This window comes from Balaenoptera physalus (assembly GCF_965194825.1).
Source record: "Balaenoptera physalus genome assembly, chromosome: 1".
Lineage (NCBI taxonomy): Eukaryota > Metazoa > Chordata > Mammalia > Artiodactyla > Balaenopteridae > Balaenoptera > Balaenoptera physalus.
In genome coordinates this window covers 45,625,700-45,646,605 of record NC_138882.1, presented here as the reverse complement: position 1 = coordinate 45,646,605, position 20,906 = coordinate 45,625,700, and the positions used below count along the sequence as shown (strand labels likewise).

Sequence of the window (20,906 nt, the reverse complement as noted above, 5' to 3'; positions counted from 1 at the left end):
TAGGCTGGATGAAGAAAGAAGAGAGGGTTAAAGGCATGGTCTGATAGATTGGAATAAAAAAGAAGGTTCAAAGGAGTTGAGGCCATGATGAACTTGGAGAAGGGAAGTATGGGAGTCAGGAAGTGACAGCTGGAAGGATGGGAGGTTGTGACTCAAACTGGACTCCCAAGACTAAATATTCTTCCAGTCCCATTGTGGGTTGCTTCCCTGATAAGATAACTAAGGTAGCAGATGAATTTGTCTAGCAAGATAAATTAATTACCAGATCTTAAAATCTTTCCTTCAAGAAGTGCTAGGTAGATCCACTTTCATATGCTTTTGATTCTATGCCTGTTGCATGATAATTTGTAAAAATAATCCCTTTTTTGTAAAATGTGCGGCCACATTTTTAAAAAGACTTTTTTTTTCAGAGCAGTTTTAGATTCACAGCAAAATTAAAACAAAGGTACAGGGATTTCCCATATGCTCCCTGCCCCAACACATGCATAATCTCTCCCATTATCAACATCTCCCACCAGAGTGGTACATTTGTTATGTAAGTGATGAACCTGCATTGACACATCATAATCGCCCAAAGTCCATAGTTTACATTAGAATTCATTTTTGGTGTTGTACAGTCTATGGGTTTGGACAAGTGTATAATAACATGTATCTATCATCATAGTAACCATACCGAGTATTTTCACTGCCTTAAAAATCCTCTCTTCTCTGCCTGTTCATCTGTTTTTCCCACCTTCCCAACCGCTGGAAGCCACTTATCTTATTACCATCTCCATAGTTTTGCCTTTCCCAAAATGTCATATCCTTGGAATCATTCAGTAATTAGCCATTTCAGATTGGCTCCTTTCACTAAAATTCCTCCCTGTCTTTTCATGGCTTGATAGCTCCTTTCTTTTTAGCACTGAATAATATTCTGTTGTCTGAATGAACGTGATCAGCTTTTTATAGTCAAAAGATATTCTTGCTATAATTGATTCTGAATCAGGAGATGCAAGTAGATATATGTAAAGCTTTAATAGTATCCTTCTAATATGCCAAGAAGTAATAATGGTAATTTGCCACTTTTATCCAAGTCAAATGAGAATGTAAGTCTACGCTTTGGCCTTCCTCTTTAGTTTGGAAATTCTCTGATTTTGGAAAATTGTTATAAAGAGTATCCACTAAAGAAAAGGCAATGTAATAGGCAATGTTAGTCATTATTTAGTTGAAGATTTTCTTTTTTAAAACTTTTTATTGGAGTTAGTTGATTTACAAGATTTTCTAACTAAGAAAAAACTAAACTTTAAAAATTCTTTCCTCTGATCAACCATATTTATTGTCTTAATCTGTTTTAGCTAATCATCCAGAGAAGCTCCTGAATTCATGACTTCTTGTTGTTATTGTTAAGGAAAGAAAACATAGCATTAAATAGAAACAATGTTAATGTATAAATAATTTTACATTAGGAATTACTTAAAATGGGTATAAAGGCAGCAAACATTTGGTATATTTACATATTCTTATATCTTATATTGGAAAAATAACAGTTGTAAATTTTGAAGAAAAGAAATCTTGATGCATATTTGCCATTAAGATTTTGTCATTAAAATAGAATGTAGCCTAAATTTATCATTGTTTGTCTCTGAAATTATTGCCTTTCTCTCATTAACTGAATTTCATAACCACACTGGAATTTGGGTGTGGAATTTTTTTGCAAATCTAGCATGCAACTGTCAATATTTAGTCTTTGCCTGTGTGTTTTATTGCCACTGTACCCACTTACTGGTAAGTCAAAGAATTAGTGACCTTCTCTCTGAGATTTAATAGACTTGCTCTCTAGTCCAGCACTGTCCAGTAAAACTTTATATAATGATGGAAATGTTGTGTATCTGGCTGTCCCACATAATAGCTACTAGCTGTATGTGGCAATTTAACACTTGAAATATGACTAATGCACCTAAGGAGCTTGTTTTGAAATTTGACTTAGTTTTGGAAATTTTAAATTTGAATTTAAATAGGCATGTAGCTATTGGAGACAGCCCCAGTTTTTCTGGAGAAAAAAGAAAGGCAGAAATAGCAAGAACTGAAGTCTTAGGAAACTTATTGCTACTGCCCTGTAGACTAACCACTATCGTAATTCATTTGAATTATTGCCATTCAGGAATAATTCTACCATTTTGGGAAAGTTGTAGCCAGGTCTTCATATTTCTATTGATGAGATTTCATTTGGAAATGTTGCATTTGATTCCATATCTTTGGAATTTCAGTGGCCCTTGCCTCTTTTCCCAGGCCATTGATACCTGTTTTCATTGTTTTTGATCATTTGGCTGATTGGTTAGTTTTAAGTTTTCATCCTTTGCTGTTTGGAAAGACTCCCTGGCCACTTATGCAAACTGTCTAGTAGTCCTGGAAAAACTTAAAAATATTAAAATATATTCGATTGCCATTTCTACTGATTGAAGATTTAGGAATAATTAAGTGAGCAAGCACATCTATCCATTATAAATCATTCTTAGTGAAATTTTGTTACTCTCATTGTACAAGCTTCACACTTAAAAGTTAGTTACCATCAGAACTAGCTAGAGTTACCTTCCTAATCAGAAACTGAAGTAATGCATTTTAGAACAATGTCAATACGTTTTAAATAAGCTGATTGAGGTAAATCAGTAGGTACACATCTGTTAAAATAGGACACAGCAACTACTAATTACAATTCTCAGCAGGCTCAGTGATAGTCATTATGTAACCTTTTGAAGTTAGCTTTTTCTATAGTAAATACAGATATTTAGAAGGGTCAGAGATGCTGTAAAATATATTTTCAGGCTGTAGGATTCAATGGAACCTAGGTTCAGTAATTAAATACTAATTATTTTCCAATTTCTCATGTAGCATGGCTTGATGTTAGGCCATGCAACATTTTAAGGGAATATATTATCCACAATGAAAAATATTTTGGGGAACAGTTGTAAAACAGTTCTAATATGTTTTCAGAAATATAAGTCAATTAGGTGGTTGGGCTGAATGTAGGTTTAAACAGTCTCTAAAATGAGGATCTTTACTTAGCTTTTATGGAGAGAACTCAAGAAAAGAAACTTAATACTAAAAACTCGTTAATGGAGTATCTTTCTTCTCATCAGAGTCTTAATTCCTCATGACATAAAGTTTATCATTAGGAACATTTAGAAGCCTGGGAATCTTACATCACAGAGATCAATTGATAGCCTTGAAATACTTTTTTTCCAGAATGTAATTTAATGCCTATTTAAACAACAGCAATTGATAATCAGTTGTTCCACTAGGTTCCTTTTGGGCGCAAATCCTTTTGGAATTGGGAAATAAAAGGTTCTAAAACTTTGTAACCCTATTTCTTTTGAACACAAGAAGTTTTTGAGATAAAAATCCTTTCATGGTTGATTCTGTTAATCTAATTTGCTTTTTGGGGTAACAAAAGCTCTAGACCAGGAAGTAGGGTACTTGAGATCTATTTTCAGGAATCATGCCTTATTTCTCTCTCTCTCTTTCTCTCTCTGTCTCTCTCTGTCTCTCTCTGTCTCTCTCTCTCTCTGTTCTTTTTCCCAGGCCACACAAACACAGTACATCAGTTTTTAAAGTTGAATTTCCCACATCCTTTTTATTTATGGACACCTATATGGGACACATTTTCTATGTGACATTGATGCTGGAATCAGCGGATGATTGGCTATGCTGATAGGGATCAGAGTGAATGATCTAATGGGAAATTTAGAGTTCAAATGGAATTATCCCAGTTGTAATGATATTTTTCGGCTGAGGCGCCTCTCACTTTCTCTATGCATGGATTAGTTCAGTTCTTCACTGCCTCTCACATCACTCCCTTTCTTGTTATCTCCATTGACACCACCCTCATCCCCCTCGTGATTCACATGCCTAAACTAAATCCATAAAAATCCTCTTTTTAGGGACTTCCTTTCTTCTGATTTTGTTGCCCCACTCTACTCCATAGTACCATCAGGTGAAATTTCCCTAAATATTGCTTTGTATCCATCTAGTCAAACCCTTTTTGTGGTTTCCTAATTACCCCAGAATAAAATTTACACCCCTCAGTCCTCCACGAGCTGACTCTTTCATAATACTTTCAACATTTGATCTTCACCCTTGATCCACATAAAACCATGTATGGATAAGCAAAAAGAAATAAAAATGTTTCCTTTCAATACAAGAAAACTGTTTACCTTAAAATAATTAGATATTCATATATTTTTCCATCATTCATGTTTCCTTAATATGGATAACTGCATACTTGAACTTGCTGTTAAGGCTTCACCTCTAATTATTGATTAAAAGTAGAGAAACCGGTAGATAATTCTTTTGTCCATAAAATATTACTGATGCTGCTAAATTTTATATGTCAGAGTAGTATCAGGCAAATAATTTTTGGTGTCCATATATGAGGTTTGAATTTTCTTTGTATTAAATTTCTCAAAAAGATGGATAGGTACTACACATATCCTGTTATCAGTCTTCAGAATTGAGTTTTTGATGGCCACTAAATGTTTTCTGTCAAGCTCCATGTTCATTGTACCTTCAGTGAATTTCTGTTTCCTAGTGCTTCAACTCTAGCCCCTGCCCTGTTATTTTCCATCCCTCCATAATTTACCCCAACTCCACTTCTCATACTTGAGTCACAGGGGCGTTCTGACTGCCTCCAAAGTACTTCATTCTCATTCCAGTTCTGTGACTTAGCTCATAGAGTTGTTGGACTTTAATGTTCCCTACCTATATCCTACCTATAATGCTAAGCCCCTCTCATAAACCACCTCCTTTCTGAAAATTGTTGGTTTCTTTTTTCTGGTATCCTGTAGAACTTTTATTTACTTTTTGCCACACAAGCCTGCACTTAGTCATGATCAATTTCATGTGTCTAGTTGTTTTTCCCCAATCATATTATATACACTGTGTGATACTTATTGCCCTTTTTTTAAAAAAAATCATAATGCCTTGCACAGAGAGAAAAACACAGTTGTACCCAATGGATGTGTGCTCCTTAATTGCTGAATGGACCTCAAAGTAACAATAGCAGACTATAAGGAAAATTGGGGTCACGAACCTTGTCTTTCATGTTTCCATGTTAACTTCAATGGCTTATTTGAATCACGTCAACAATTTTAGATTTCATTATATAAGTACTTTCTTTTCCTGTTATAGCACATGCCAGCATATGACTGCTTACATTTAAAACCATATTTTACAACAAAATCTGATAATTACCTGGTGAAAAAATTTATACAGATATTATTTTTGAAGTAGTGTTTAAACTAGTTCACCCTAATTTAGGAATTCTGTCAGGTGAGTTTTGCAAAATTTTGTGAAATCGGCTAAAACAATTTATCACTTTTAAGGTGGCACAGTGGCCGCTAAATTTCCAAATGCTTGTATTGGTCAGGCTTAGGAGTAAAAATCAGAATAAGTGTAGTGGTATTTATTTACATGATGTGACCTTAAAGTTTTGTTTAAAACAGACTATCTTCCGTTGATTCCATTGACTGCTCCTTTATGAGGATGATTTTTGAAGCTGAAGATGAACACAGGTGTCCTGGTTAAATTTGAGCATATTCAGTGTAGAGCTGACATTTCTTCCATAATCACATGCTGCCACATGGAACGCAAAGGGCCAGACAAAGCCTCCTTTCCTCCTTCTATGTCTGTATGAACATGAGAAGTATTTATTTGTCTTCTGTGGTGTCAGGAAAGGGTAGATGTCTGTCACTAATTAGTCTAGGTCACTAGAGAGAATTTTGCAACAAAAAAGGAAATAGTTTTCAAACTGATTGATGAAGTAAGTCCCTAATGACCAGAATTACTTCACTAAGAATGAAATTGATATTATCAGAACCATATGTTCATTACATCATCATAACTCTTTTTTAACATGTGCCAGGTGACATAGGTATTGGTGTGTTTTTTTTCCATCAGTAAAACTAAATTTATCTGTTTTTATTGAAATTTCTAATACATTTTGAGTGTCTAGAAACATCTCAAATTTCAGAAGAATCGAATAATATATAATAAGTATTATTTATTACTAGGATGTGTAACCTAAATACTATATGCAAGTGTGAGAATTGTGATCAAGTTTCATGTGTAAATGTCTAGATAATACATTTGTACACATATATTGTAAATACTGTATACTTATTTTATCATTCTTTGTCATACTTTACCATATAATGGAATATAATGGCAAAAATTACATAGTGCCTACTATGTGCCAGGAATTTTTTAAGTGTTTTATGTATATTAGTTTAGCTAATCCACAATGACCCTATGAGTTAGATACCATTATTATTATTTTTTTTTACACAAAGGTAAAAACACTCATCTTGATTTTTTTTTAATTTAATTTTAATTTTTTTTTATACAGCAGGTTCTTAATAGTTATCTATTTTATACATATTAGTGTATAGATACCATTATTATCTCCATTGAAGTATAAACCAGATACCATGGATTATTTAACCATTTTGGTTTTTTATCTGTAAAATGGCAGTAATACTTCATAGGGTTATTGAGAAAAATAAATGAGGGGTCTAGAGTTAGATTCTTGGCACATAAATACTCAGTAACTTCTGCCCACCTTTCTATTTCAATGAACTGACTACTAGAAAGAGATTTAATTCCTAATTGTACATAATATGTCTTTGTATACAATATTCTGTGAGATCTTTGAGGTCATAAAGTGTCAGAAATACAGTAGGTACTCAATAACTGTTTGTTTTGTGAAAGAATGAAAACCCAAAGAAGTTTGCCCAAGTACTGTAAATATACCAGTGCTGAAAAATATTTTAAATTATTGCTTAAGTAATTCAAATCATTACCATTGTCTGATTAATTTGTTGATGGTAATTAAATCACCTTGAAGAAAAAGGCCTTAGGTCTTGTCTTTGAGAGTTTCCTACCAGAGGCATAGCAGCAACAAATCAGACCCAAATGACCTGACTAACAGGAAATATGCCTCTTGCGTATGAAGGTGATGTTGGAGATTTTTAAGAGTTAGGTGAGATTTTATCTTCCTTGGTCTTTGTAGTCAGAGCAATGGCTGTTTTCATGCTCTCTTATAATGCATTTTGCAACCTTAGCATTAATGCTATGTAAAGACACCTAAGTCTTAAAGTAGTATTTTTTATTCTTAGTATCCTAATTTATGTTTAACATTTTAAAATCATTGGTGACGAATTATAAAAACTCACATATTTTTCTTTCGTTATGGTTCAAATATAAAGAATGAATTAATGCCTTAATACCTAATAGAGTGCCATGTTCCCATTGCTTTGGCTAATGAACAGCAAGTTGTTATTTATGATGGTGGTGCAGATGGTTAGTGTTGGTGGTGGTGATGATAATGGTGATGATTGTGATGCTGAAATGAGACTGAAAACCAACTGAGAATGGATTACTTTTCCTTAAAGCCTAAAATTAGACTCTGGACTTTGATGGAGTTGAACTATGGTTCTTCAATACCTTGTTCTTGCTCCATTACAACTACTTTTTAAAAACAAGTTGAGCTTTTTTCTAGGGATTAAAAGAAATCTAACAGTTGAAATAATTATAGTGAGGTCTATTATATCCTTATTTAACCTAATCAAGTAAAGTCTGAATCATTCTGATCATCTTTATTCAACTGTTATTTGGTTGAAATCCCATTATGCTTCCCTGTGTTTGTTCATGTCCTTTCTAATTTTCTTATCATCAGGAGAAATATTCTTTCCAGAGCAGTGGTAAATTTCTCACCTTCTGTGGGATGATGTCATCCCATCTGTATGTTGCACACAGACTTATTTCATGACCCTGAGCAGCACCCTATACCCAGGCGTTATTTGAGAAATGACCTCCTAGCTCTCTACATCCTGGCTTGGGTAACTGACATTTATTTTCACTTTAATATCTGAACTACAGAGCCTACCAGTGGGATTCTCGCTGGGAGATTTGCCAAACCAATTCTGGCAGACGCCATTGGAAGGCATCATGTTTAGACAGAAACCCCAAGAGCTGCCGAATCTTTGCAGCAATCCTATGTCAAAATGAGGTAGACGTGAAAAACCTTTTGTTTTAGGAAGGTGGGAATAAATGTAGGTATTCAAAAAATTCCGAAGAGAAACAACTGTTCATTTTTTTCCACCTCTTCCCCTGAAGGTTGTCTGCAGCATCCCCACATCATGTGTAGTACTCCAGCATTTCAGAATTGATGGACTCCAGATGCAATCACAATTTGAACTTACTGGCCATGGCCAATCTGCCCTTGACCTCACACATTTCTCTAGCCCTATGTTCACCAAGAAGAAACCATGGAATAATGAGGCTATCAACCAAGTCCACCGGCTGGAAAAACCCTTTAAACATTAACTTCAAAGGCAAACAGTATTTGAAAAACACAATGTAAACAGGAGAAAAAAGAAGGGCGATTATAAGCTGCTAGCAATTAGGCACTAATTAGGTTTGTTCCATTCTTTAGCTGCCCACTTCAGCGGCACCATTTGTATCTCTTTCAAATGTTTGGGGATTCCTCTCAGTGAAACCAAACCACAGTTTGCAGACTAACTTATAATAAAGGTACATCATAAATATATCCAGATCTAACTGACTAACTGAATTCTCAATTTCATTTATAGTAAAAACCCAGTTGAGTGGAAAGCTGACACCATGTCTGTTTGGCTCATCAGTGTATCCCTATAAGTTAGCACAGAGCCTGGAACATAATAATTGCGCAAAAAGCACATTATTCAATTAATTTAGTTTTGTTAATGCTCATGACATCTATTTCAAAAATTGTGGAAATGAATTTATTTCTAGCTGATTGAGTGGGGGATATTTACACTAAGTAAATTATTTAAACTACCAGTTATAAAATAAATAAGTCACAGGTATATAATGTACAGCACAGGGAATATAGTCAATATTATAACAATTTTGTATGGTGCCTAATCTATATAAATAACTGATCACTATGTTATACACCTGAAGTTATTATAATATTATGAGTAAATTATACTTCAATAAAATTAAAAAATAGGCTTTAAAGAGAAAGAAAATGATTAAATATTTCTTTGATGGTACCTTCTTTGATGATTAATTCTTACTCTGTAGTAGTATAGATGTAAAACATATAATTGATTAGACCAGATATATCAACATCCCAGCTACCCCAGAGAATTCTTGTATCCTTTTTGAAGATAAATTTCTGATTTAATATTTCATTTTCAAAAGTCTTTTTTCTGCCATAGAAGTGGAATGCAATAGGCACTTTGATATTTTCTAAGTTGAGGTCCTATGAATCCATGGGCATGAGGCAAATGATAGTATCGCAGGATCTCCAGAGGCCGGCAGGCATAAAAATTCTCAGAGCCAAGTTACCTTTTAGGAATGACCTGTATTCCATCAATGGCTTTAAGTGTCTTTCATTTGCAAGTCACTGCATAACATGAAAGAGATGTTATGTACTGTGGAATATATTGGGATATGGAATAATAAGAAAGACATGGTCTCGACCTCAACAAACTTATCATCAAACAAATAAAAAGGGAAAGAGCAACTCAAACAAAACAGGCAGCAGTCAGGACAAGATTGGCTCCAAACCTATGTTCACTAGATAGAAAGAGGCAAAAGACCCAGTATAGAGACTTTGCCTGAAAACACGTTTATATTGAAGTTCCAGATGAGCAGATGGAAACCAGTAGTCAGCTAGTGGGAGCAAAGTAGCCAGGGGCCCCATAGTAACCAGTGGAGATGCAGAAACACAACATTGGGATCAGATTCATTCTACTCTCAAAAGCAATTTACCTCCCGTGCTTTCATTACTTTTGGTTTCTCTCTTGCACGGATTGGACCAGATCCCTGATAGGGGTTATCCAAAGAGCTCCTCTCCAGCCAGAGCCCAAGGAGGGAGCCTGAGGCCAGTGCCATCGAGGCTCCAAGGGGGCCGCCGTACATGCATGATCCCAGCGCGGCCTTGGCCGTGGAACTCTGGCCGTGGCTGACTGCACACTGCTGCAGCTGTTGCTGCTTGTGCCGCTGAGCTGCATGGCCAAGTTCTAAGCCAAGGTCACCCTGTACTGCGTGCTCTGCTTTATGGTCGTCACCGTGGCCACGGTCACCTGCCTGCTGTGTCGCCATGGCCAGATAGTGGAGAATGTGAGCATCGTCCGTGGGCTCATCCAGTCCTTCAAGTACATATACTGCATTCACTTTGAGATTAAGGGCCGCCAGAAGCTGGAGGTGGACCACCCCTGTGTCATCATCTCTAACCACCAGGGCATCCTGGGCATCATGGTCTCATGGAGGCCCTTCCCGAATGCAGATTGCCAAGCAGGAGCTGTTCTTCATAGGATGCATGGGCCTGATCATGTGTACCTTGGGGCATCTTCATTGCCAATGCAAATAATCAGTAAACAGTCTATAATAGGAATAGAGAAGAGTTTTATTCAAGCCAAACTGAGGACTGTAGCCCTGGAGACACAGATTCAGGAAGCACTTGAATTGTGTTCTGCCTGAACAAACAAAATGAGGGAGGCTTACATAGGCAAAACCCACAAAGTTGCATAAGTTGTTTGTCAAGAATTAGGATTAGAACCGGCAAGAAGAAAGGGTGCTTGTTAAGCAAGGATTGTTTGGGGACTGAATGGTTGCATAGTTATAAGGGGAGACCTTGAGACCATAAGGTTGCAGCAGGCAACTGCTAGCAGATGTTGTTTTGAGAACAGTTGGTGGTGTCCTTGAGTTTGACACAGTTCAGAAAATTCAAGTTCTCAGTGATGCAGGAGCGTGTCTGAAACCACACCCACAATGGCCACCTGGCTCCGTTTTGAATGCTTGAACCACAGTTACTCCATTTTTACTTTTTAAATACATTCTTTAATGGTTAAAGCCCATGTACAATGCATGCTTGACAGCACATAGACAGGCTGTTCTAATTAGCATAAAGTTCAAGCCAAATCATGTATAAACTAGGATGAATTCCCCATACCTTAATTTGTGAAAATTTCTTCTATCATCAACTAACAAAGTACCAGGACCATGATGGCACACGTGGGCTTGGGCGTGGTCAGAGAGAACCTTGAAGTGTGACTCTACCCTGAGGGCGTGCAGAACGACAATAGGACCTGCTGCCTTTCAAGAGAGGGGCCTTCTACCTGGTGATCTAAGTCTGGTTGCCCCTCACCTCTGTGTTATATTCTACCTTCTCCTTCTGCAACCCCAAGAGGAAGCTCTTCACCTCAGGAATGGTCACGATGAAGGTGCTGGATGCCTGGATGTTCCCAACCTCACGGACACCAGCTGCCATGAGCTTGGGAACATCCAAGTCCCAAGGACCACCTTGAAGACCACCTTCTCCTGCACGTCCAAGATACCCCAGAAAAACGGGGCCACTGCAGGGCCTGGTGCCCAGCCAGCCCAGTAGCTGAGGCCATGGGTTGGGTCAGGAGCTGAGGGCAGGACCTGGCTAGAGAATGGACAGAGGGACCCCAGCCCTGGCTGCCAAATAATACTATGTCACAGTAGCCCGGCTGCTCTCCCCCTTGCATTCAGGCCCCATCAAGTGGAAGCCTCTTTCTGTCATTGGCCTCAGACCCAGGCCCCTGATGTCCCCTCAAAGGAAAGTGTGCCAGACCCTCACCAAGCTCTGAAGGCAAATCCTTGCCCACTGTCATGCCTGCAAGATCCAGGAGTAGGAGCAGGCCTGGGGCTCCAGATCGGCTGACAGGGCTGGGCTGGGCTGGGCTGCAAGGCCTTGGGATGAATGGCCAGAGATGAGGCCCTCTGTGGTCCTGCCTGGGCCTGTGGGGTGCGGAGTCAGGTTTTGGGTGCCCAGCCACAGCCTGCATCGGTCTTTCAGGGAGAGGAGGAGCTCTGGGGGAGTGGAAGGAGCAGACTCCAGTTTTGTACACTCCTGAAAGTGCAAAATAACTAAATAAACAAATAAATGTATTTTTAAAAGTAAAGGGGTGACAGTGAGAAGCCTGCAAATCTGCTAACATCATTGACATTTCACTCTGTGTGTTTCCTTTTATCTGCAGAACCGCCCAAAGTCACTGTGATGCCCAAAAATCAGTCTTTTACAGGTGGATCTGAGGTCTCCATCATGTGTTCTGCAACAGGTTATCCCAAACCAAAGATCACCTGGACCATGAATGATATGTTTATTGTGGGGTCACACAGGTACTGGGTTTGTATCATGTTCTTTGTTTTTACTGAGTGAGAGAAGTTGGTGAAATTTCTGGACAATACTAATCTGACCAAGTCCCTAAGGTTAAGGGAGATTTGACCCAAATCCACAGCTTTAGATTTTCTCAATAGGCCAGGAAATGTCAGTAAAATAATAAATGATGAATGTATAAATGTATAGAGTTTGAGGTTCTTAAGTCTTGAATTCAATAGCTGGGACTAAGTGCTTCCTAATACTTTGCTTTGCAAACGTAACACTGTAACAGTTGGTTTACCTTGAATAATTGAAATGGGGATAATGGACTTTCTGTGGGTAAAGTAATGTGTAGTTTTAACCCGTCTGCTAGAGGTTTGGTCCTGAGATTTAACAGAAGAGAGAGGGAGAGACAAAGGACAGAACAGTAGCTCTAATGAAAGTGTATGCAGACATTGTTCGTAACTCCTGCTCACTGTTGCCATACTATCGTACATTCTGCTGGATGCTTTGAAAAGAAAATGAATCCTCTCATGCTCAAAGAGAGTACTGAACACGAGGGGCATAAGCAATGAAGTTTCCAGCCATCGGGCTTCCATTACTCTGGGTTTGGCAGGAGGAGAAGGGCTTAGGTGTGAGCCAGATTCCATTCCTGGTCTCTTCACAAGACTGACTTGAGATGGGAGGCATTGCATCTCTCAGGTTTTCATTTTGAGGAACTGTTTAGCTGAGAAGTTCACACAGAGCAAGATTGCCTGGGTGCAAATTCCACTTCTTCCCTTTACTAACCCTGACTCCGGGCAAGTTGTATAACCTCTTTGCTCATCTGTATAACAGAGATAATAGTATCTAACTCATTGGGTTGTTAGGAAGATTTAAAACATTGATAAATGTAAAGCTACTAGAGCAGCCCTAATACATGGCAAGTACTAGATATGTGGGACCTATTGTTATTATCTTTATACATTTCTGCTTATGAAATGATGGTGTTAATCATTTCTGCAATCAGCACCACAAACATAACTCTAAAATATTTGAAAGGAAGGTGCTATAGTTCCTTGATACTATTATTAGAGTATTTTCAATTTTATTTGCTTTTTATCTGTAGGTATAGGATGACCTCAGAAGGTACCTTATTTATCAAAAATGCAGTTCCCAAAGATGCAGGGATCTATGGTTGCCTGGCAAGTAATTCAGCTGGGATGGATAAACAGACTTCTACCCTCAGATACACTGGCAAGTATAATCAGTTTAAAAGGCAGTACAAATAGTATGAATGTCATATCAAGCAATGTAAAAGTACTTTTTTGAAAATTAATATTAGGAATGAGTTATACCCAGTTGTATAATTTATTGTTTGTTTCACACATTGATTAAAGCAATATTGTAACTAATTTAAGTTAAAAGTTCAGGGGGTGAATAGCTTTGGTAATCAACAGAAATCAAGGAAGCTTCCAGATTATGGAAGAGTTCCAGAATGTCCACAGAGTTCTATCCTTCCATGATTCATCTGTTCTTTGTAATATTTTACTTACAAATTAATAAATTCTGTATCCTTCCTAGTTTACCTCAACTTTCATTTTACATTTTCCACTTATGTTCATATATATATGAATTTATATATATGTATAAATATATTTATACATATGAACCTTTATAATATTTCTGTTATAATTAAATATTTACAACATCTCTGTCACTTATCTAGATATTACTTTTTGCTTTTCATCTTCAGTTTTTCCCCTCCAAACTCAGACATTTATTGAAGATATACTTTATGACAACTATTTTATAATATAATATTCCATAATATAGTAGAATATAATACATTCTAACATATATAATGTAATCGAATCTATTATAATACATAATTGTATATTCTAAGAATATGTAATATAGAATAGAATATTTCTTTTACTTTGGTCTTTCTTAGACAAATAAAGGACAAGGGCATTATATGCTCAGTGTCATTTTGTAAACTGTGAATAATTAATGACTAGCAATCCACCCTTTCTCTCATTTTTCTTCATCATTCATAGTAAGGTAGTAAAATTGGCAGTGGAGAGGAAGGAGTGTAAAAGAGCCACAATAAAGATTGAGAATTGTAGATGGTGTGTATAGATGAAGGAGGTAACAAAAATGTCACAAATACTGGACCTAAAAGCCTGGGAAGAAGTCTCATTTATAGAAATGAGGAAGGCACGTGGTGAATAAGTTTAGAAGGGAAGATGGGCTCAGATTTAGAGATGACAATTAAAAACGTTCATAGAACAGCCATGTGGAGAGGGAACAAACAGTTGGGAATGGGGGCTGAAACAGATTCTGCATCGCAGAAATGAATTTTGGTTCATTCACAAAGAAACCAAAATATTTCACCCATTTATTTAACTTAGTAATCACCCAAAGTATGTAAAATGCTGTGCTAGAGACTGTGGAATGTAAAATAAAAAATGTATGTCATGAGGTCCTTACTTTTCAAGAGCGTGATTAATGGGAGTGGATATATGTAAATAAATATAATAAGGCAGACAAATAAGTACAAAAGTGGAAGGTTGGTGGAGGGGAAGATTAATTCTGACTGGGGAATTTGCAAACACTTCTTAAAGGAGATAGGATTTAAGCTCAGCCTGGAAGAATGAGTGGGATTTGAAGAGTTGTGGCAAAGGGCATTTCAGGCAGAGGAAAAAAACTTTAGCAAAAGCAGGAAGATGGGAGGGAATAGTGCATGTTTTGGACTACCAGTGTAGCTCCATACCTTGTGATAAGTAAGGAAGTGTAATGGAGCGTGAAGTTCAAAAGAAAGCCATGCACCAGTTTATGATTTTTGAAAGCCAAACTAGGGAATTATGAAATGCAATCACCAAAGTTTTCTAGCCAAGGAGTAACATGATCTTTGAGAAATTAACTCTTGGCTTTGTTTAAAACTACCTCAATTGAAGTTAGGAAGTCCTAAAATGTTCAGTTAAGAAAAAAATATGTGCATGAACTAAAGCATTAGGCAAAGGGGTGAATCAAACAGAGCTAAGGAAAGAAACTTAGAGAATGTCTGTATTTAACATCAAAGGGAAAAATAGAGTTAAAAGTGGGAGATTCTACTTTTTATAGATGCAAATTTTAGCCTTAGACTACAACTGTCTCTCTGTAGATAGACATGAATATCCTTAAAATCACGTAGAAAATGTGCATCGATTAATTGAAATGTGCATCACCTAGAAAATGTGCATCAATTAATTTCCTAAATTTTTGGACACTGTTTCATCAGAATTATTTTTTCCTAATGTTCTTTTGGCCTTATAGATGATCTTTTCATCACACACATCTGTGTGCATATACATCATGAGTTTATTTCTGTTTGTAAAAACTGAGATAGCCACAAGCACATAAATAATAATAGTTTTTTTTTATTGGTTCATTTAGTAAACATAAACAAGGTGTAAGTGGCATTGTGCTAGACATTAATTATTTGCATGTTTGTTGTTTTCAGAAGCCCCGAAGTTGATCGTAATTCAGAGTGAGCTCTTGGTTGCCCTTGGGGATACAACAGTTATGGAATGTAAAACGTCTGGTGTTCCTCCACCTCAGGTTAAATGGTTCAAAGGTACATTTCTTAAGTATGTTCATGTCCGGTTCACTTAGTGTTGTTTTCTCTTTTAGATAAAAATGATTTGTTAAAAATTTGTTTTGGTGTGTGACTTAGCAGCCCCATAAAATGTGTTTATGGTCTCACTAGAGACGATAGTTCAAAATTCTGCACTCTGAATTTCAGCACTTGACATCTGGTGTGGATTATAGGACCGTGAAAATCTAAGCAGGAAAACTTCGCCTTTGCTAATCCAGCTGAACATTCTCTTTATTAGTTTAGGATTGTTTCCTGTAGAAAATTGTCCAAGAATACTCAGTTAATGTTTAAAATAGCTTCACTTATTTCAGTTGACTTTGCTTAGGCTCTCACAATTAGCACGCTTTCTATAAAGTGCTCAAATAAAGACATACCTCGAAAATTACAGTTGAATGACATTTGACTGAAAGACAAACGTATTTTGTGGTCAGCTTCATCATTGCATGGCAGCTGTTTATATCAAGTATAGAAATTATCTGCCTCTATTTGTGATATAAAGATTCTACCTCTGTGATTCTGTAATAAAATAACCATAATGTGCTGCTTGTCCTTGGTGAGAATGTCCTTGGGTCCTGGTCTAGGCTCAAATGCTGACAGTAGATATCTGTATAAAATGTGCTGCTTCTGTTTTTCTCTCAGTTTTTCCAATCTATGAGAAAGAAAAATCCCCACAAACACCCTAAGAGGGAGGTTGCTAGGATTATTGAGATGCTGTTTGCAAAATACTCTTTAATCTTCAGATGAAAAATGCTAAATAGTACAAAGCACTATTGTTATGATTCTGTTTGTTAAATCACAGACATTCCCATAGCAACAGGTTGATGTCATAATTACAAAATTGTGAATTCACCTCGGGTTCAAACTCTTAGGGAACACGAGGTGAAAAGGAAAGGCCTTATGTAGAAAACAAATACTTTTCAATAATACAAATCTAAAACAGGGAGGGAAACTAGAAGATAATGTCATTTTCATAGTTTTCCATGTTAAATGATTTAGTCTTCGTGTTTTCTCTGAAAAGAAAACATTTCTCGATTTGCTTCTTAATTAGGTTTCAGTCAACAAAAACTAATTTTCCTTATTTGAAAAACTTAAATCTTTAACTTACAAATGAAGTAGATAAAAGTTTCAAACGCACATCTTAATTAAATAAATCCAGAAAAATATCAATCAGTAGTTTATGTTAATAATAAAAAAAATCTTTAAAGTAATGGAACCTGCTGATTTCTCTGCCTGTAAATAGCTGAGTCACAGAGAGAAAGTCTTTTATTCTCCCAAGTAGGTGCTACTCTCCTGAATAGTCTGTATGTCAGCTTTGGTCCCACAAATGGCTTGGGAGGTGAATGAGGAGTTAGGGAGCTGTGCAGCTACCACCATGGAAGATTCTAGAATTGACTGCCTAGTAGTTTCTTTTCTCAACCAGAGACATTGGAGTTCAGTGCGCCTAGTAAATCATATCCCATTTCTCTGTTCGAGTTATGCACCAACAGAGCTAGCATGTGGGCATTAAGCACTGACACATCATGTTGGAGGACCTGCTTCGATTGATGTTCATCACCAATATGCAGAGCTGCCCTGAACCCCAGTATCACTTCCTCTTCCAGTCCCAGGCAGGCAATTTATTCCATAAGCAGAATCTGGATCATAAAGAGAAAAGCCAGGGGACAAACTCTTCTACATGCAAACTGGCTCCAAAAAGAAAGGGACGAGGAGGCAGCTGGACCTTTCTGTGCCACCTCTGCTGGGGATGAGACAACAACAAGGTTAGGAAGATCCTACCTTATGGAAACCACAGTGGGAAAGAAGAGTTCTTTCCCTAACCATAAGAATAACTTTTTCTTCATAGCTTTTTTTCCAGGCAGTTCTTATTGAATAAAGTAGGTGGTCGTTTGTTTATTTTTTATTTATGGTAAGAACACACGAGCTCTACCCTCTTAACAAATTTTTAAGCAACAGTACACTACTGTTACCTCTAGGCACTGTTGTACAGCAAATCTCTAGAACTTATTCATCTTGTATGATTGAAACTTTATGCCTGTTGAACAGCAGCTCCCCATTTCCCCTGCCCTGCAGCCCTTGGCAACCATCATTCATTAATAAATTGTATTTCATTCAGACCATTTGAGAAAAGGAATTTCGTACATACAAATGCCCCCCAAAATTTTAGATTTTAGAAATGAGCAACATAGGGCTTCCCTGGTGGCACAGTGGTTGAGAATCTGCCTGCTAATGCAGGGGACACGGGGTCGAGCCCTGGTCTGGGGAGATCCCACATGCCGCAGAGCAACTAGGCCCGTGAGCCACAACTACTGAGCCTACGCTCTAGAGCCTGTGCTCTGCAACGAGAGGCCGCGATAGTGAGAGGCCCGTGCACCGCGATGAAGAGTGGCCCCCACTTGCCACAACTGGAGAAAGCCCTCGCACAGAAATGAAGACCCGACACAGCCAAAAATAAATAAATAAATAAATAAATAAATAAATTTAAAAAAGAAATGAGCAACATAAAGTGGGTTCAAAGAAGAATCAGGGACACTATTAAAATGTTGTATAAAGAATATTTCTGGTAAAATAGTAAAGAAATTGAATTTGTTTCTTTAGATCTGTTGTTGCTAAAGTGTAGTTGGGAATCCCTGGAGGTTCCCCACAATTCTTTTCAGGGAATCCATGAGATCAAAATTATTTTCCTGATGATACTAAGATGTTATTTGGCTTTTTCACACTCATCTCAGCTACATGATATGTGATATCCAATAAAGTGAATGCAGAAGTAAAAATGACCACTCAACTCTCTTCTATTAAGCTAGACATTCTAGAGGTTTGCAAAAATGTGAAACAATGCCACTTTTCTCACTAAGTTTCTCTTGTTCAGGGAAATTTTTTTTTATAAAATACATTTATGTTAAAATATCATGAGTTATTAGAAACTAAATACATATGTTTTAAAATTTTTCAGTTTCCTTTCTAAAATGTGAAGTACAAATATAATCCACATAAACAAAAATTCATTAAAGTCCCCAATAATTTTTAAGAGTATAAAAAGGTCTTGAGACAAACATTTTTGAGAATCACTAAAGAACCTTCAACAATTTAAAGGGTCTTATGTCATGGATAATGATCTCTCTGTTAGTCTTTGCATCCACAGAGGCCAGAATTGAATTTAAACTAAAGCAGAAAGAATCCTCCTTAATGGTAATGATTGTTCAATCCTAGAATAGATTGTCAGCAAAGTTTATATATTTTACTATGTGTGTAAACATTCTTCTAATCTTATCTAATATTAAAAGTAAATTCTCCCTCAATCATTTTCATCGCAAGGTTCTGTATTTCTCTGTGGCTTCTCAGTAATTTGATTACTAATTGTTCAGTAGAAATCAAGAGAGATGACCAAAATGTGATCAAAATGCAAACTTGATATAACCAGTGTTTTCCAATTTATATTTTGTTTCATTGCTGCTATTCCTTAAACACTTTTATTTTAAAAAAAAAAGCTACTAGCAAAAAGTAGCTTTTTAGTCTTTATTTCAACCTGTTATGTCCTTTGACATATACAGAAGAAATAAAGGAGAAGTAAAATCCAAAAATCTAAATGCATTTTAGTCCAAACATTTTAATGCTTGATGAACAGCTTGGTCACATTGCATCCTCCCCTAGAGGGAGGAAAGTTTATGTCAACATCATCTGCTTTTACTTATGAAAGTTTCCCAGAGGCACACAGACAAGGCTTTAGTTGCTTCTCTCATTCTCGCGTGGTATCCAGTAGCAAGCTTAAAAGGATGATTGGGGTTTTAAATGTTGGAATGCTGAAAAATACTTTATTTTTGGCACTGACAGTTGCTAATGTAATTTTTTTGTTTTTAAATTTATGGCTCCTTTGACCTCTTCTCCTCCCCAAATTATAAAAACAAAAGGAGAATTGTTTGTTGCTCTGAGTCTGTTGGTGGCTGCTTTATGTAGTGTCCTAGAGAATTGCTAGCTCTGGGGTTTTAGCCTGTTAAAAGCTAAGGGAGTTACTTCCACAGTCCTTAGTCCCAGGGCACATGGCTAAGCTAGTATATGGCATTTTGGAGAGTACCTCTTCAGACTTGGCATCTGGGCATGCTGTGAAACCCTAAGGCAATGGCCCTTAAACCTCCTGGAATTTTTTAGGATCCCCACAAAGAGTTTGACATCACCCTTTACAAAAACAAACAAAAAAGATACGGACACTAGGCTGCCACTTAAACATCAGTACTAGGTAATTTTTTATGATATTTGTCATCCTGGTGAAATTCATTCTTCGATGAGGAGAAACCTTGGAGGAAGGGAAGCCTAAGGAAAGGCTAACTCAGCTTAGAGATTTGTTGAGGCATTGCCTGCCTTCAAATAGAAATGGTTCTCAGGGGATCTGAGGCACTGCAGGGACAGGCAACCCAGACATAAGTCATCTTTCTTGGGTCATTCCACCCTCATACTGATGTCAAACTCAATATCTGGTTCCATCCTCCACTCATTTATCCCCTGCCTGCTTCTTCCAAAAAACTCCATAATAAAAAACTCTTCCTCTAACTCCAACTTAAAGAACTTTGATGCCTAATACAGATTTAGTAGAGGTATCCTGGGAGATTTATATAACAATACTTCTCTCTGGCCATTGTCAAGAGTTCCTCATCCATTCTTTCTCTTCTCTCAGCAAGCTCTTCCCTACCCTCTCTAGTCAGCTGTGGTTCCTACTTCCCGAACCATCCTTAGACTCCTCTCAGGCAGCTCATACCTTTCACAAGACAAAATCTGACTGAGAACATTCAGCAAACCAGAAACCTGGTCATTAGCCAAACTAAGAACAGCCATAGTCTCCGAAGCATTTCCTGGGTCATTGAAATTCATCCTGCCACAAAGATGGTAGAAACCTCATTTCAACCTTCATCTTCCCATTCCCTTCTTACCTAACACAGCCACGGTGACAGCTGCCACTCTTTCCTAGTCCCCCAACATAGCTTCAGAGAGTTTGTTCTCATTTAGGTACATATACGGTAGGAAATATTTGTATATAATTCATTTAGGGCCTGATTTTTGACTATAGATTAGCCTGTGGAATTATACAGACTAATAAATCAGCTCATTACCAAGAAACACTTCATTCTTTCATTTGCATAAACACTGTTT

General features: G+C 37.1%; 1 protein-coding gene across 8 annotated transcripts in view; it reads left to right on the top strand.

Moving 5' to 3' along the window:
• Nucleotides 1-20,906, top strand: part of HMCN1 (hemicentin 1) — a 507,647-nt gene that overhangs the window by 220,580 nt on the left and 266,161 nt on the right. For 7 of the 8 annotated variants that reach the window (XR_014266656.1, XM_082472452.1, XM_082472453.1 and 4 more), the window contains 3 exons: nt 12,027-12,168; nt 13,257-13,384; nt 15,633-15,746. Coding sequence is in view for 7 of the 8 variants with exons in the window: in XM_082472452.1 (XP_082328578.1) it covers nt 12,027-12,168; nt 13,257-13,384; nt 15,633-15,746 (384 nt within the window). In the remaining variant the exon portion in view is untranslated. Of the gene's footprint in view, nt 1-12,026; nt 12,176-13,256; nt 13,385-15,632; nt 15,747-20,906 lie in introns of all 8 variants that reach the window. The other variant, XM_082472457.1, reaches the window with a different exon arrangement.